The sequence below is a fragment of the Pelodiscus sinensis genome, chromosome 14, assembly GCF_049634645.1.
Source record: "Pelodiscus sinensis isolate JC-2024 chromosome 14, ASM4963464v1, whole genome shotgun sequence".
In the NCBI taxonomy this organism is placed as follows: Eukaryota; Metazoa; Chordata; order Testudines; family Trionychidae; genus Pelodiscus; species Pelodiscus sinensis.
This window is the reverse complement of record NC_134724.1, coordinates 45,522,904-45,537,977: the sequence shown is the minus strand read 5'-3', so window position 1 is coordinate 45,537,977 and position 15,074 is coordinate 45,522,904. Positions and strand designations below refer to the sequence as shown.

The 15,074-nt window shown below is 43.6% G+C and overlaps 1 protein-coding gene across 2 annotated transcripts in view; it reads right to left on the bottom strand.

The window, feature by feature from the left end:
- THSD4 (thrombospondin type 1 domain containing 4) overlaps positions 1-15,074 on the bottom strand; it is a 680,148-nt gene that overhangs the window by 512,039 nt on the left and 153,035 nt on the right. For both annotated transcript variants that reach the window (XM_075897742.1, XM_075897743.1), the window contains exon 6: positions 10,435-10,537. In XM_075897742.1, coding sequence (XP_075753857.1) covers positions 10,435-10,537 — 103 coding nt within the window. The remainder of the gene's footprint in view (positions 1-10,434; positions 10,538-15,074) is intronic.

Here is a 15,074-nt window from a genome sequence, read left to right as displayed (position 1 = left end):
GCACAGAGAGGTCCTCTATACAGAGATCAAATCAAAAGCACAACAGGCCAGATCCTCAATTTGTAAAAATTAGAGGCAAGATTTATTAAGGATCTTGGTGCCATATTTTTATAAAAAAACAACAAACTCACGTATGAACCCTAGGGAACTCAAAGGTCAGTCTACATCTACATCCTCTTGGTACTGACCCATGAACCAGTCTTATACACAATCCACATCTTGCTCATGAACCAGATTCCCATAATCTTCTATGATCGTGTTAAGAAGGGAAAAATACAAGCTTGCTAAACTTGTGAAGAAAGAAATAGTGATTTTTAACTGAGCAAGCAATGTTTTAATGGCAATAGATGGAAATATAGATAAATACAAAGTAACAACCACAAAATAATGAATAAGCAAAAGATATTAATTATGCAGCTACGAAGTTTACGAAATACAACCAAGTCTTCAAATGCACTGAAAAACAAAGATATGCAGTTCAGAGCAAGTAATCAGAGCAAGTAATCAGAGCAAGGGAACTAACAGGAACTAATACTGACATCCTCAGAAACTATAAACAGGCATTTAGAACCAGACACCATTGTGATCAGTCTGTCACTTGGCAGTGGCTGCAAGCTTCAGTTTCAGACCTTGAAAACACATATGCCTATTATGTGCTGTGTTGTTAATTAATAAATGCTTTTAATAAATGCTAGTCATGTTTGGGTACTTGAGGTCTCTTTAATTACTAAGTAAGACTGCATCTGCAGTAATTATATTCATCTATCATCATTACACTTGGTATTGCAACATTTTGAGTACACAGATCTACAGCATTTGATCTTAATGGAACTCTAAAATATCATGACACAACAGGATAAAGTTTATATCCTTCATTAAATGTGAAACTTTGCTTTTGTTTTTTTAATACTCTTTACATTATTTGAATGTATAGTTTGACTTTGGTTTATTTTGCTATTGCACTTTGCAGATACTTCTGTTTTCTAAAAGACTGCAGAGTGAACCTCTCTAACCTGGCACTGTCTGGTCCGGCAACATCCCGGATCTGGCATGATTTCAGTTAGCTGAATGTTCACTTATCATGAGTGTGGCAACATTTCCTGCAGTCCAATAAACTTTGTTTACAGCCACCGTTCCTGGCTCTTAGTGTTCTGTGCTGTTATTTAGCTCTGATTTACCCCTAAATGTCTTCTAAGAGCCCAATAAGCAAAGGAAATGCTGTTAGACAATAATGACCGCCTATGGTTGGGCAAATTTTCTGGTTCGGTACCAGTCAGAGGCCAGAGTAGAGAGGTTCAATCTGTACAATCTGATATTCTCCGAGGTGCCGGAACTGGCAATGCAGAAACAGGCCAGGTACTTGAGGCAGTACTTCTAATACATCTTATTCCATATTCCTGACAAATTAGAAAGCAAATTACTTATATTCTGGGATAATTTTGTTTTGATAGCAGTAAGACAATGCAAAAGTTGCCCCAGAGCAAACCATCTGCCCCTGGAACAGCCAGGCAGCCACCACCAGCTTGCCCAGGGCTAGAGCTGCCATCAGTTACTGGTAGGGAGGATAAGGTTGCCACTACAGATAACAAGGTGAGATGTGTCCCAATGGCTTAATGGATAAGGCATCAGCCACACCCCTAGAGCAGAATTATATGATGACCAGGATACACTGATCTATTATAGAGCTTTGTAAACTGCACAAGAAAGTCAATTTTTCAGTCCTGAAAGCAGAGATGGACTGCATACAGAAGATTTTCATTCTGTAAAAGGGAAAGTTGATTCCATTTTATCTCAGTCTCCAGTTTAGCTTAAAAAGGGCATTATCTCCATGGCAAATATAATAGGCAATACAATCATTTACTAACCCAAAGGAAATATTAGGCCCTTTGATTTTAAATAGTGAGGGGAAGCTATACAAAATTCAGACAGTTTGCAATAAACAACATATCACATTTACAGTGAGAAATATCCTGGGACTTGGAACCTCGTGCAAATTTTCCTGTGACCTCCCACAAATTAATGTAGACAATACCATATTTCAGATAAGGCTAAGTTTATTGTAAAGTCCTGATCCACCGCCTCTGAAGTCAATGGATGCTTTGCCTTTTATGTGAATGAGTTTTTGATCAGGCACCAAATGAAGCAGTTAAAAGTAACTTTTGCACCTCAGTCCCATTGCTCTGAAGATGAGGTCAATAAGTGCTAATGTCACTTTTGAAAATAGCACATAGATGCTTTTGAACCTTGTACTCATGAGGGCAAGCATTCTGAGAACATAAGAACAGCCATACTGGGTCAGACCAATGGTCCATCCAGCCCAGTATCCTATCTGCCAACAGTGGCCAGTACCAGATGCCCCAGAGGGAGGGAAGAGAATAGGTAATCATCATGTGATCCCTCCAGTCACTCACCTCAGAGGCTAGGGACACCATTCCTACCCATCCTGGCTAATAGCCATTGATGGACCTAACCTCCATAAATCTACTATCTGGCTCTTTTTTGAACCCTGTTCAAGTTCTAGCCTTCACCGCATCCTCTAGCAAGGAGTTCCACAGGTTGACTGTGTGCTGAGTGAAGAAAAACTTCCTTTTGTTTTAAATCTGCCTAGTAATTTCATTTGGTGATATTTAATTCTTATATTGTGGGAATAAATAAATCACTTTTCTTTATTCACTTTTTCCACACCAGTCATGATTTTATAGACCTCTATCATATCTTCTCTCTCCCACCCCTCCAGTCTCCTCTTTTCTAAGATGAAAAGTCCAAGTCTTTTTAATTTCTCTTCCCAGATCCTTCCCAGATTAAAGAGGTGGAAGCAAGCAACTCAGTGATCCTGAAGGGTATGTGGTAACACAAAGTGGTAGCAAGGCAGAAGTCAGCAATGGGGATGTTGGTCATTTAACTAAATGGAGTTTCCTAATATAGCTAGGAATGGGTTGTGCAGCAAAGCTCTCAAGTGCAGACTAACTGTAGTTCAAAAAACAAAGCATTTAGCAAATGTGCAGCATTACCAGGAAGGAGCATTCTAAGATCACTAGTCTTTGCTAATTGGTTGGATCTAAGGATAAAACTTCATAAAATTTAGTCAATGGGGCTCTGCGGTGGCTAAGGCTATTTCGATGCGTGGTCACCGCACTTGATCAGTCACAGGACTCCCAAACCACTCGCTAGTCCATAACTTCTTTTCCCCTGTACAGGGCTCTCAGTCCACCAGTAGTCTGCTCCACAGGGCTAATGGTCTACTAGTCACAATCAACAGATGTCCTTGACCCCAGGATACTAGGGGCTGATGGCCAGAGTCAGAGAGGTTCCCATAATTCAGGGCTGTAGGGCCTGATAGCCCGAACCAGTGAGTGTCCCTGGTTGTAGGGCAGTAGAGCCCAATGTCCAGAGTTAATAAGTGCCGCTAGTTGTAGGGCAATAAGGCCAAATGGCCAGAGTCATTAAGTACCTCTGATTGCAGGGCAGTAAGGCCTAATGGCCAGAGTCAATGAGTCAGGGTTTTGCCCCTGTTAGGGGGGATGTGGGCACACCCTGCTCCAACGGGTCCTGAACCAGGGTCCTATGAGCATAGAGGTTGCTTACTACTCCCTTTCAGCGGGGACTCCGGCCAAAATGCACAGAGGATACTTGGGTGGGAGGGGCAGCTCCTGCAACCCTACTGGTTCCATCTGGGCATCATCCCATGTAGCCATTAGGTCTCCCCATTCCCCAGCTGTGGTTTCTCCCTGGATCTCCATAGGGGTTGAGCAGTCGCTGCCTTTCGGCCTTTCAGCTCCCTCTCTCTAGATCACGGGCTGTAACAGCACTGGAGTTCCATCTAGGGAACCTTTCCCTTCACTACCAGTCCAGATTGGGCTGTTCCCTGGCCTTTTATACTGCCCCAGCACTTGTAGCATGCCCAGTCTGCTTGAAGGGGCGGGACTTCCTCCACCCAGAGGGTTTTCACGCCTCCCAATCTAGTGTGGGGTCTTCCTACCCCATCACAGTCTCCAAAGGCCATCTCCCTTTTGGTGTGGGGGAGATGACATGGTTTCCTTTCAGGCCCAAACCCTCTCTTCTGCACAAACTCTTGCATATGAACACGCCACAAGTGTCTAAGGGAAGAATCCTCCAGAGGTCAGAAAGCACCAGTACAGCTGCTCTGCAGTTCCAGCCCACCATCAATATTGTCTCTAAACACCTTCAATTCCCTTGTGGCTTCCGCCTCCCTGAGACAGCAGGAAGCGGGGAGGGAGAGGCCCTGTGGCTAAGGGCAGAGGACTGCACAGCTCCTGGATCTGGCTGGTATGTCCAGCTCTTAGCCGTAGGGACATCCATGGGGCCTCTGCACAATGCCCACATCTCAAGCACTTGACTTATAGCACTCATTAGCCAGGAAGGGTGGTCAATGTGAATTGCAAGGGTGGTGTCTTGCACCAAGCTCCCAGTCCCTCTGCCTAGGAGCCAGACATTCCAGCTGCTTCTGGGAGCGGCCTGAGGAGCACATCCTACCACAGCCCACACCCCACCCAGCACCCCAACCCACTGCCCCAGCCTTGAGCCCCCTCCTGTACACTGAGCCACACATTTCTGCCCTTATGCTGGAGCTCACACCTTCCAGCCAGAGTCCGCATCCCTTCCTGCACCCCAACTTCTGCCCCAGGCTGGAGATAGTGTGGGAAAACGAGGAAGAGAGATGTAGTGAGAAGGGGTGGGGCAACGATGTTTGGGTTTGTGTGATTAGAAAGTTGGCAACTCGAATGATACAGGAGCTTAAGGGTCTGGCCACATATCCTTGTGCATATGCTACCATTAACAGCATACAGTACGCAGTGTGAAGCAAAATGCAGGACAATGTAGCACTTTAAAGACTAACAAGATGGTTTATTAGATGATGAGCTTTCGTGGGCCAGACCCACTTCCTCAGATCAAATAGTGGAAGAAAATAGTCACAACCATATATACCAAAGGATACAATTAAAAAAAATGAACACATATGAAAAGGACAAATCACATTTCAGAACAGGAGGGGGATGCGGGGGGGGGGGGGGGGGGGGAGGAAGGAAGGTAAGTGTCTGTGAATTCTCCCCCCTCTAATATCGTCAATTCACAGACACTTACCTTCCTTCCCTCCCCCCCCCCGCATCCCCCTCCTGTTCTGAAATGTGATTTGTCCTTTTCATATGTGTTCATTTTTTTTAATTGTATCCCTTTGGTATATATGGTTGTGACTACTTTCTTCCACTATTTGATCTGAGGAAGTGGGTCTGGCCCACGAAAGCTCATCATCTAATAAACCATCTTGTTAGTCTTTAAAGTGCTACATTGTCCTGCATTTTGCTTCAGCTACCCCAGACTAACACGGCTACATTTCTATCACTAGTACGCAGTGTGTCACTGTTGCTCTGAGGAGGTGCTACTTACACCTTTTCCTCTGTCTCCCCCAGTCCTTTCTCCACAGCAGCCCTGTCTCATTCTGCTCTGAGCTAGCAGAGACAACTCAGGGATTTGACACATAGCCAGCACCATTTCCTTCACTCCCCTGCATTGCACAATTATATGCAGAAGGATTTGGGGGAGCATTTTGCCCTTAGTGTTTATGTTGGAGCAGTGCGGACAGCAAACCCATGATTTACAACCCAGCTTTGACAGTGGAGTTATGTATAATTAGTATTATTTCTGAAAAAATACCCTTTTTATTTCTCCCTTGTTTAGACTGGTACAGCTGCAGTTCTAAACCATATTTCATATGCTGCTGCTCCAACACAAACTTCTGTCTTTATTAAAAACAATATTAAATGGACTATAAACTCTATCAATTTAGACTCTATAATGAAAAATACTAGTGGATGTTGGAGAAACAGTGGCACAAAATGGATGTAAGGCCAGGTTGTAAGGGAAAAGTCTGAGTAAAAGGATGAGTATAATAAGAACATCAAGCCATTTAAAAATTACTCTCTCTATATATATATAAACATTTTTTTCCTGTGGGATGACAGAGTGATGAATACAGGACACTTGGTAAAATTACTCCTGGTCAAGCAAATTGAATGGCAAGCAATCAGAACTACGCAGTATAAACATCGAATTAACAATAAGTTGACTGAACCCCTGTTAAAAAGAAATATTGCGTAGTAGCTAGATTATTTTTATTTACTTTCTTATCTTTAAGGCTTCAGGGTTCACACGGGGAGGGTGATACACATGTCCCCATACCCCCACTCACATACACATCTTTCCATACACCTATATCATGCAAGGTGGGGACTGGGGGAGGGAACCAACTAACCTGCCACCCTGCCCCATGATATCCACCCTCCATACCTGGGACTGGGACTGGGCTCCACCTCTCCTGGTGCAAGGTTCCATGCCTGCCTGAGGCAATTCATGGAGGGGGCAGATTTCTGTCAGGGTTCACACCAGAATGTGGCCAGCAGCAGCTTTTAGCACTATGCATCCAGCCACAGGGGACTGGGGAGGTGGGGGGAGGGATGGCCTGGCCTTTGTCTTTGCAAAGCTCATTTCTTCTCTCCTGCCAGCACAGTCAAAAAGGCAATTAACACCTCCAGACAGCTGAGGGGCACTAACATAGCCCTGCTGCCTTCTGTCCCCTGGCTACACTGGGGGCAGGAAGGAGTTAAACCCTAAGCCTGCATTGTGCCCCCAGATGCAGGGAAACTATCCTCAGAGACATCAGCCAATCCAGGAAGAGAAGTGGGTCATCAGGAAAGGGTGCTTTGGAGATGGAGCAGCCCCTCGCTCTCTGGGGCAGGACTTTGAAGCATATGAAGAGGGTGCTAAGTTTCTGTCTGGGGGAGCTGCTGTGGAGCCTGCAACTTCAGGGTGTGAAGAGGCTGGAAATCACTCCCCTCACCACTCCAGAGCCACTGTGCCAGCACTGTGCGAGGCTTTGGCACATGCAGGGCTTGGCTCCACCTAGCCAGAGCCCAAGGCTGGAGAGTCTTGGGCTTTCCTTGGATGCCACCCAGCCAGAGGCAGCAGGGGAAGGAAGGAGCCTGCCAGCCAGGCTATTGGTGAGCTGAGTGCTCCAACTAGGGGCTTGTTTTCTGCACAGTGCCAGGTGTGGGACACTATGCAGCAGGTTGATTTGTATTCCATATCAGCAGGCCCACATGTTCACCTCCAAAGGAGTCACAAATTATCACCTCTGCATTTTTACAGTCTTCAAATCTAACAGCAGCAACATCATCTCTTTTAAATATATTGTTCTTAGTAGGGCTGTCAAGCTATTAAAAATTTAATTGCACGATTAATCACTTGCGGCTCCCCTTTGAAATGCCACAGAGGTGTTTCAACGGGGCAGTGCTGAATGGAGCCTGGGATCAGCTGGGGACTCCACATGATCTCCGGCTCCGCTGTTGCAAAGCCCCTTTGAAGCACCAGAGCAGAACTTCAAAGGGGCACTGTAGCATTAACACCTATGATTAATGTGTTAAAAAAATTAACACGTTAATCCTGTCCTGCATTAATCGCAGGCATTAACTCAGGGCAATTGACAGCCCTAGATCTTAGCAATGGTCAGCCATGAAGTTCTAAGACTCATTCCCTAATTGCACCATATTTTTTTTTCAAATGCAGATTGTAGTGGGAAGGATAGTAAGGAAGAGGACTTCCATTAAAATATATCTTATTTCAGTAGGAAAGAAAGAAAAATGTCTTTCACTCACTTGAAAACTTTCATTCCCTGAACATGTATTTCAGCATATTCTGTCCTAGTACATTAGCATTTAAAAACAGGCCTTTTACAAATTAAGGCCCCAGTCTTCCAATTCGGAGTCTATAGTATTTCAGTGGGTCTTCTCATGTCCCTAACTCAACATGAGGGGTGCAGAATTACAACCCAAGAAGAAACTGAAATTTGAAAATGCACCACTTGTATTTATGTATTATTATTGTTAATACTATTATGCAGGAGATTTTTATAATTCAATCTAGTGGCTACCTAGTAAACGAACTTTCCTACACCAAGTAAGGAATATTTGTGAGTCTCAATTGACAGTGCTTCTCAGACACAATTCATTACAGGTTGCGCCTCAAAATCCAGGATTCTCTGGTCTGGCAACATCTGTCATCTGGCATGACCATGAATGTTCTAGAGAGTCTCGGCGGGGGCTCAGGAGCCAGCAAGTGGCTCAGTTGGACTGTGAGGTGTGGGGGGCGTGAGCTGGTACGCAGCTCAGCTGGACTGTGTGGGGAGCCCGGTAGAGGGGGGCGGCAGCAGGTGGCCTGAAATGACCTCTCTTGGTCTGGTAAAGCCCTCACCTGGGACCAGTCAGGTCCCGAGGCTGCTAGTCCAGGGAGGTCCAACCTGCAGTTAAAACATTATTAAACATCAACATGAAATAACTTCTCTCTACAACAGCACAGAGCTGAACTGAGATTACTCAAAGTAAAACATGCCTAAGTAGCTAATTAGTAGATTCAGTCCAGAGAATTTAACTAGAAACCACAAAAGATCTTTAAATGGAAGACATGCATGAACGGGCAAAACTTGTCACTGATCTTAAAGGGGCAGAGCGAGAAAGTAAAAATACCTCTTTGCATTAAAGACTGTAATAGACAGCTCCACTGGAACCTGCCATTTTGATAGAAAAGCCAAAGGCAGAGAGGCTACGTCTAGACTGCGAGCCGCTTTTTCAAAAGCGAGTCTAGACATTCTCTTTCGAAAAAGCACAGTTTGCATTCAATAGCACCTTTTTTCCAAAAGAGTACTTTCAAAAAAAGGCACTATTCCTTGTAATGCGAGGTTTACTGCGGCTGAAAAAACGACAGCGTTCTTTCGATTTACTTTCGAAAGAACGTGGCTGCAGTCAAGATGCAGGTGAAGTTTTTTCAAAAAAAGGCTACTTTTTTCGAGAAAACCCTGTAGTCTAGACACACCCAGAGAGAAATTCTTGCAGGCATTATCCAAAAGAGAGGGTTACAGTATCCAGTAAAGTAGATTAAGCTACTAAAAAGCTATCTATGCAAGTTAATCTGGCTGTGGCATAGCATACGACTTCTACGGCTCAGTGTTTCATTATGTTGAAGAAGGGGCAGTTGAAGCAGGGGGCTCAGCTAGTAAGGAAAAAAAATCTAATTAAAATCACAACCTCTAAATACATTATTTTCTCTAGATTGTGAGTTTCCATCTCTTTACTGCATGTTTGGCAGTGCTACCGCAATCCAAGTGACAGGAATATCACAGGACTGAGAACAGGCAGAATGAGGGGCATGAGATAATGATTTAAAAGAATCTAAAAGAAGCAAATGGATAACTCAGCAAATTCTTCTTAACTTCCTCCCAATTTAATATTTCATGGTGACAGTCTCTGCTACTTTCAGGGGTGCACACAGAAAATATAGCCCATGGGAAGGGGGGCAGTGATGACTTTAAGCCTTCTTTGTTCCCTTGTATTCCAGAGCTGCTCCAGAAGCTGGACCATAATGGTCCCATACCACGGTCTAGAAACTCCATAGTGGTCCAGTCCACTCTCTGAGATACCACCTACATTATGAGAGGTTGTATGAGAGGTTCTTCAAAAGGAGCCAACCAGTCGTCTTCCACAATTTCTGCAACCTGAGAAATCCTCCTCCGACCAGATACAAAGCCCTTTTAGGCCTCTCCAGCTGTTTTACCAGCAATCAGCAGTAAGGATCATGCCCTGATGGTGCATATACTTCTCTACGCTTGAGTTCTCTTTGCTCCACTGACATCTTTATCGCTTTTTTGACACAGTTAATAAAGCATAACGTGAACTAGACAGCCCACAAAGAAATATTTGAAGAATACCTTTCTATATATACCATCAATATTTATGCGGTGATAAGAACATATCTCGTCAAAGGCAGGCCCAAACATTGCTCATACAACAATGAATAAATAAAATAATTGTGACCTCACAGTTAAAGGAAAAAAGCTTCTCTAAAAGACAGTTAATCTAGCCCTCTCACTGCTGAGCCATCTCCCTACTCTGAATGGTATCCCACTAATAAACTGCTGCTTTTTATCACAGAGTGTTCAGTTCAATTCCCAGCTGGGCAAACTCTTAGCATGTCTATCCTCTGCTATTCACCACATCAGCTACTGAGATGATTATAGAAAGAGAATTATCCCAAGGATTTTGAATAGGACACATAAGAACCATGGGCTTCCCTTACTTAAATGGCAAGACACTCTGTTTACAACAGTTGAGAACATAGCCCCCAAATATAAGAAAACAGAAGTGTACAGAAGTTAAAATTAATGCCCTCTAGTAGCATTAATTAAGGAGGTAACTGGGGAATATTGGTGTTATACTTTTATCAGTCATATATACCTAGAGTGGATAGAGAAGAAGGTCAACAGGATTTAAGGAAAGATATGATCTGCTGATATGTCTTAGGTTAAAGATGTTTTCCTTTCCAAAATGTACTACACGTAATAACCATAAAATGGATTTGTCTTCTTACCTTCTTCAAAAGGTTCCCATTCATAAAGTCGACCCATAAATGGTTTGTTGTTGTATGATGCACATTGTACCTCTCTGATATTTCTGCTGCTTTCAGGACACATCTATTACAACAAAGAACATGGGTGTTATGATTCAAGTGAGATTATCATCAATTTCTTCCTTAAGTATTTTTAAAAACGTATCTAATAAAGATGTTCCCAAGCTTATATCCAAAAGAATACATTACAGGAGGCATCTTTTCTACAAGGCTAGGAATTAGAAGCACACTCAGGAATTGTGGCTGTTCTATGCAGTCAAAAACATCAGTTCTCCAGTAAAGGTCTTTGTGTGAGGGGGGCCTCACTGGCAAAAGCAAGTAGTGAATATTCCTCTGAGCAATCCCCGTGTGGATTGACCAGCTTTTCCCATATTCCACAAGCAGAAACAGGCAATGAACACATTGGGGTTAATAAGTTATCTGAGTTACTTTTTACAGTTGGGGAACTAAGATACAGAGAGAGCTCAGGGTCTCACAGGATGTTTGTGACAAAGCAGGTCCAACTTAATCCAAAAATTGAAAAAAGATTTTTTGAATACAAATAAAACAACCCCCTGTTTAGCTCACCATCCATGATCCAAGTCCCCAAAATATTTGGAGCCAAAACTATTTCAAAAAAACATAGCAAATCTGAACAAAATTGGGTTGACGAAAAATGTGGGTTGTTTTGGCAAATACGTTATTTGTCAGAAAAATGTCCCTCGTCTATGGCCCTAAAGTTGATATTACAGTGATGAGCACCATAGAAATGTAAATAAACAGACATAATATAAACAAACGAACATGCTTTGGTCAAAAATTGTAATGATTATTTACAATAAAACGAAAATCAGAAGAATCCAAAGAAAGAAAACACTAATGAATTTTGTGAACTTAATGGGGTAACTTTTTTACTGAGCTGTCATTTTTTCAATCAGATGATAATTTAAGAAAAATCCTAGAGGGCACAGATTCAACACAGCTGAAACTAACACTTAGATGAAACATCCAAAGCTGGTCACTGTTATTTCTTAGCTTATATTCAAAACTCATTCAATCTACAGTTTACTTTTTCTTCCTAGCTATATGCGATTCTGTTCTTTCCATTATTTGGCATTTCGACTTGCCTCTTAGCCCCAACTGACTATTCTTGAAACTAAACAACCTGCTAGACACCAAAAATGAATGTGTACTTCACACAAAGACAACAGGATGTCACACAAAGAACCAGATCATCATGTCAAGTTTCTCTAGTGAAAAGTGAGTGATTTCAAAAGAATAGGACCACAACTTGTGCCATTGATTAACTCATTCATCTGTATCTACCTTATTGTGGAAGAAAATAGTGAGAAGAGAACTAAACTCTAGTGATATTGCTGAAATTATGTGTTGTTTTTCATATATTTATGTCAGGTGAAGAAGTTTTCCTTATTATGGAAGCCAATGTACCAAAGACACTACATAGGGAGCTGTCTGGTCATTATCTACCCCCTGTCTACAGACACGTATCTGTTTGGCTGATGGAAACAATGAAATCTAACATTGTAGTCAACCTGTGGAACTCCTTGCCAGAGGAGGCTGTGAAGGCTAGGACTATAACAGAGTTTAAAGAGAAGCTAGATAATTTCATGGAGGTTAGGTCCATAAAAGGCTATTAGCCAGGGGACAGAAATGGTGTCCCTGGCCTCTGTTTGTCAGAGGCTGGAGAGGGATGGCAGGAGACAAATCGCTTGATCATTGTCTTCAGTCCACCCTCTCTGGGACACCTGGTGCTGGCCACTGTCGGTAGACAGGATACTGGGCTAGATGGACCTTTGGTCTGACCCAGTACGGCCGTTCTTATGTTCTAACTCTCTCCCAGTTGACACTACATTGTGCCAAAGTCATATCCACGTCATAAATTGCTTTCTCTTTATTAGTATACTAGAAGACATACCCAGCATTGCCTTAGTCCACGGCTGGCCCAATATAACTGTCCCCAATGCTTCCCGTCCCCTTGTGGTGATTCGGTACAACTGTCCCTGCTGTCACACCCTTTTCTGTCCATTTGATGCAAAACAATCACATTCCATGCACATCCCATTATCCTAACACAGTTAAACCTTGACCTTGCCTTTGAGTTATAAGAAGAGGAAGCTGCATGCCAAATCTGGTGGTCCAACTCTTACGTTTAGGATAAGTTCTTGAACAAATGAACTCACAGATGGACGGACAGACAGACAGACACAGATGTACAAACTCTCTAAACGATATAGTAAACTATAATGAGCTTGCTAAAACAATGCTTCCATCCAAACAGCCATCTGTTCTTTTATTTCTTCCCCTCCCCCCCCCACCCATCTAAGATCTCCAAGGGAATTCAAATATTGTTTTAAAACAAATTCAATGACACACATACTTACACACCCTAAAAATACAGCTGAGAGTTACCAAGATATGGTAAGGATGAGATGTTACCCCCCTATCAGGAAACGCTTCACTGCAACAAGAGTTAGCTACATCATAATAATGTCAGAATAAACAAGGCAACATTAAAAATGAAGATAAGACGACTTTTTATACTATAAGACGACTTTTTATACTAAAAAACATCCCCCAAAAATCGGGGGTGGTCTTATACGCGGGGTATAAACATACAGGCAGTCCCCGACTTGCAGGTACGAACGGGGCTTTTCTCGCCCCGGAGGACACGGACTGCAGGACCTCGTGGTCCCACCGCCCGTGTACTCCGGGGCGAGAAAAGCTGCTCCGCGTCTCCCTGGTCTGCAGACCAGGAAGACGCGGAGCAAAGCCGCGGAGGGGTTCCGGCAGTAGGGCAGCCCAGGCGCGTCTAGGCTGCCCCACTGCCCGAGCCCCTCCGCGGCTTTGCAAAGCCTCGGGGGAAGCCAGCAGCGGGACAGCCCAGATGCGCCGCGGCTGTCCCGCTGCCGGCGTCCTCAGAGGCTTTGCTCCCGGTGTCCCTGGTCTGCTGGGTACCGTCTCCAGCAGACCAGGGACACCGGGAGCAAAGCCGGGGAAGCGGAGGGGTCCCGCGCCTCTGAGGCTTTGCTCTGGCTGCGGCTTTGCTCCCGGCGCCCCTGCCCAGTGCCCCTGCCAGAGCAAAGCCTCAGAGGCGCGGCACCCCGCTGCCGCTGCAGCTTTGCTCCCCGTGTCCCTGGTCTGCTGGGGGGGGGGGGGCACACTAGCTGCGCCCCCCCCCCCAGCAGACCAGGCTTTTGTTGTGGACCCTAGGGCCGAGCAGCTGGGGCGCTGCCGGTTGGCCTCTTAAGGGGGGGTAGTCTTATACAGCGAGTATAGGCGAAAACCTATGTTTTAACTAGAAAATTAGGGGGTCGTCTTATACGCCCAGTCGCCTTATACGCCGGAAAATACGGTAAATAAAAAGGGCTAGATCGTCAGTGGCTATAAATCAACATCATTACATTGAATATCAGAAAGGCAATATCAATTTATATTAGCAGAGGCTCTGGTTTGACTTTTTAATGTCTCTGGTTTTCTTTTAATTATTATTACTATTATTATTTTGCCACATATCTGACAGTTTGAGGTTTTGTTTTTGTTTGTTGTTCTTTCTGCATCCTTGAGCACAGAGCACCTGCCTGTCTGTATTTCTGGCATATAAATCATTTCCTGTATGCTCATTCCCTACTAGCTACAAACAATGTATGAGTAAAAAGATCAAAATATTCACTGTTAGTGATGTCAAAAAGGAGGGTTTTTTTTTTTAAATCACTGAATATTCTTTTTTTTTAAAAGTTATGGAAGAGTTATACAGAGGAGATGGTGAAAACCACCGCTTGAGTCATTAAAACTTGGACAGGACTAAGCATTATAAAACACACTGTACAAAACAATCCTGAGAATTACACTGTTAATATTGTCACTACAAAAAATATAAGCAAACAAAAAATTATTCATGATTCTACAAAATCAAGTGCAAGATTTGTCAGTACCACAAAACCCCATCAATTCCCATGGTTTATTTGTTTTCTTACAATGAAGGCTACAACCAGTTTTTAAGGTTCCCATTCCCAGCCCCCACTTATCACACATCCATATTATTGCCTAGTCAAGAAAATCTTTAAGAACAGCATGAGCATCTGAGCTTGAAAAGTGTATATTCCAAGGAAGGGGTCACATTCTCCACTGAAGCAGCTTTTAGCTTCTTATAAAACTCCACGGCAACTCTCATGTGTCTTGTGGTTATTGTCAAACTGCTACCATGATATGCTATGAGAACGTCTGCTGATGACAGATGTAGGCTTGTCAGATGGTTTCCACAAAAATACTGGACACACTTGACATTACATCACAATCTACATTACATCTTATTTAGAAAATACCAGACATTTATATTTTCTCAATTTGTTTCCCGAACAGAAAGCTCAAATACTGGACTGTCCGGTTCAAAACCGGGACACCTAGCAACCCTAGACAGATGCCCTATGCTTTCTGGTCCTTCCAATAATGTTTAGCACTGGATCATTGCAAAGCTCATGTGTTGCTTTATATTTAAAAAGCATGTTCAAATGGGTGCTGCCTTCTGCTGCCCTGGCTGCCTCCCTGTAGCCCTAGAAGCCTCAGGGCCTTGCTTCAGGCCCTGCAGCCCTAATTGGTCATCT